This window comes from Nicotiana tabacum, chromosome 1 (genome assembly GCF_000715075.1).
Source record: "Nicotiana tabacum cultivar K326 chromosome 1, ASM71507v2, whole genome shotgun sequence".
In the NCBI taxonomy this organism is placed as follows: Eukaryota; Viridiplantae; Streptophyta; class Magnoliopsida; order Solanales; family Solanaceae; genus Nicotiana; species Nicotiana tabacum.
The window spans coordinates 180,102,934-180,105,179 of record NC_134080.1 but is presented as its reverse complement, the minus strand read 5'-3'; the positions used below and the strand labels follow the sequence as shown (position 1 = coordinate 180,105,179).

The window sequence follows — 2,246 nt, the reverse complement described above, 5'->3', positions numbered from 1 at the left end:
TTATCCAGAGTAGTTGAGCACAACATTATCTGTTAGCAATGTATTCAGCTTCAGTTGTAGATAATGCGACTGATCCCTATTTCTTACTATTGCAGGAGATGAGTTATAATTGACATGTTTCACTTTGCTTTTCCTTTTATCTTTATCTCTTGCAAGATCTACAACTAAAAAACCTTCAAGCTTAAAGTTGTTAAGACGTGAATACCATAATCCATGTGATGTAGTCTCAATGAGATATCTGATAATTTGTTTGACTGCAGTTAAGTGAGACTCTTTAGGAGCTAATTGGAACCTGACACATCTACACACACTAAACATTATGTCAGGTCGACTAGCAGTTAAATAAAGTAGAAATCCGATCATTCCACGATATTTTGATTCATCCACCGTTCCTTCCTCATCTTTGTCAAGGGATGTGGCTGGAGTCATGAGAGTTCCAAGCGCCTTTGCGTTTGGTCATTCAAAATTTTTATATCAGTTCTTTCGTGTACTTCGTCTTACGTATGAAGATACCTTTGTCTGATTGTTGAATATGAATTCCAAGGAAAAACTTTAGTTATCCCATCATGTTCATTTCGAACTCGCTTTGCATGAGTGTGAGAATTCCTTGCATAAGACAGGGTTAGCACTTCCAAAGATAATATTGTCAAAATAAATTTGAATAATAAGGTTACCTAATGATGACCTTTTGATAAAGAGAGTTGTGTTGATCTTACCTCTTGAGAAACCATGACTAACTAGAAATGAACTTAGTCTTTCATACTATGCTCTAGGCGCTTGTTTTAATATATAGAGAGCCTTAGCCAACTTAAACACATGGTAAGGAAACTGTTAGTTTTCAAATCCAGGAGGTTGTTTAGCGTAGAAGTCCTCATCAATAAAACCATTTAAAACGCACTTTTAACAATATGAATATGAAGTGTATTAAAAATAAGTAGAATTTTAAGTAATTTGTGGCAATTTTTAAATTATATGGGTAACTAATTAATTATCAGATAACAAGACATTATCCAGTTAACTAATAAGTGGATAAAACTTAATTAATTATACATCAAAGACATGTGGCAACACTAGCTTACCACATAAAGTGACTAAGTAATTAAATATCCTAGGTGGCTATGCAATTGAATTAAACAACTAAAGAAGTGTGTCCTAATTCATTTTGGATAAGGAGCAAAGTAACGCTAGTAACTCCTAAAGCAAAAACTTTTCCTTTCTTTGTTTGAACACTTCAAAGTCAAGAACAGAAGCTCCAACGTTCAAACACTTCAACGCCAAGAACAGAAGCTGATTTCATTCATCAATTTCAAAACGCAGAAGCTTAATTTGATTTTTGGGTTCTAAGTTCAATCCACGAAGGTTTTCAATGGAATATTATATGGATTTTCCCTACTCCAGGTATGTTAAGACCATCCCTTCTTTCGTTTGTCATGGTCCAAATTATACTGAAGAAATGAGCAAATGCACAGTTTTCATAAATTACTCTATTCATAGAAATACTAGGGGTGTCTATATTCTTGATTTTCCCATGTGAATTATTATTATTTTCTGTTCATGGGTCTCGAAATAATATGCAGTTGAAAAAGTTTATCCGAAAGGAATATTGAGATTTCTACGTATTTTTCATGCATTTCACCCATTTATACATGTGCATTGACCCATGAATAGATGGCGTTATATATGCATATATATGTAAATATATGTATATGGGATTTGGGAAAAGGTTATGGCATTATATACATACCACCACCTGATCAGCTGGTATATGTTGATGATGTTATCCACAATGGCCGAGACGATATGATGGGATGCCCTCAGTGGCTTGATGATATTATGTACACCCTTACCTGTGCATGACACAACATTCATACGCACGTGCATGACATTATATTTGTTTCAGAATTTACAAAGTTATTCAGATTTAAGGATGTGTCTCTTTATTCCATGTTTCATCTATGTCTTTAACGTACTAATTTTCATGTCTTACATACTCAGTACATTTTTTGTACTGACGCCCTATTTCACGGGGCTTGCGTTTCATGCCCGCAGGTGCAGGTAGGCAAGCTGACGGTCCCCCTTCTTAGGATCCATGATCAGCGAGAGTTGGCGTGCTCCACTTGATCTGGAGCTACTTTTGATTTTGGTATGATACGTTTGTATACATATATATGGATATGACGTGGTTCAGTCCCGTCTTTGTACAGTTATGTTTCTATTAGAGGTCTGTAGACAGTATGTCTAGTTGG

At 35.2% G+C, this 2,246-nt stretch overlaps 1 protein-coding gene across 1 annotated transcript; it reads right to left on the bottom strand.

Annotated features, from left to right (window-relative positions):
• Nucleotides 1–429, bottom strand: LOC107785837 (putative mitochondrial protein AtMg00240). Its single transcript, XM_016607225.1, has one exon. It carries the CDS (start codon nt 427–429, stop codon nt 1–3), a length of 429 nt encoding a protein of 142 aa, XP_016462711.1.
• Between the last annotated feature and the right edge of the window lie 1,817 nt (nt 430–2,246).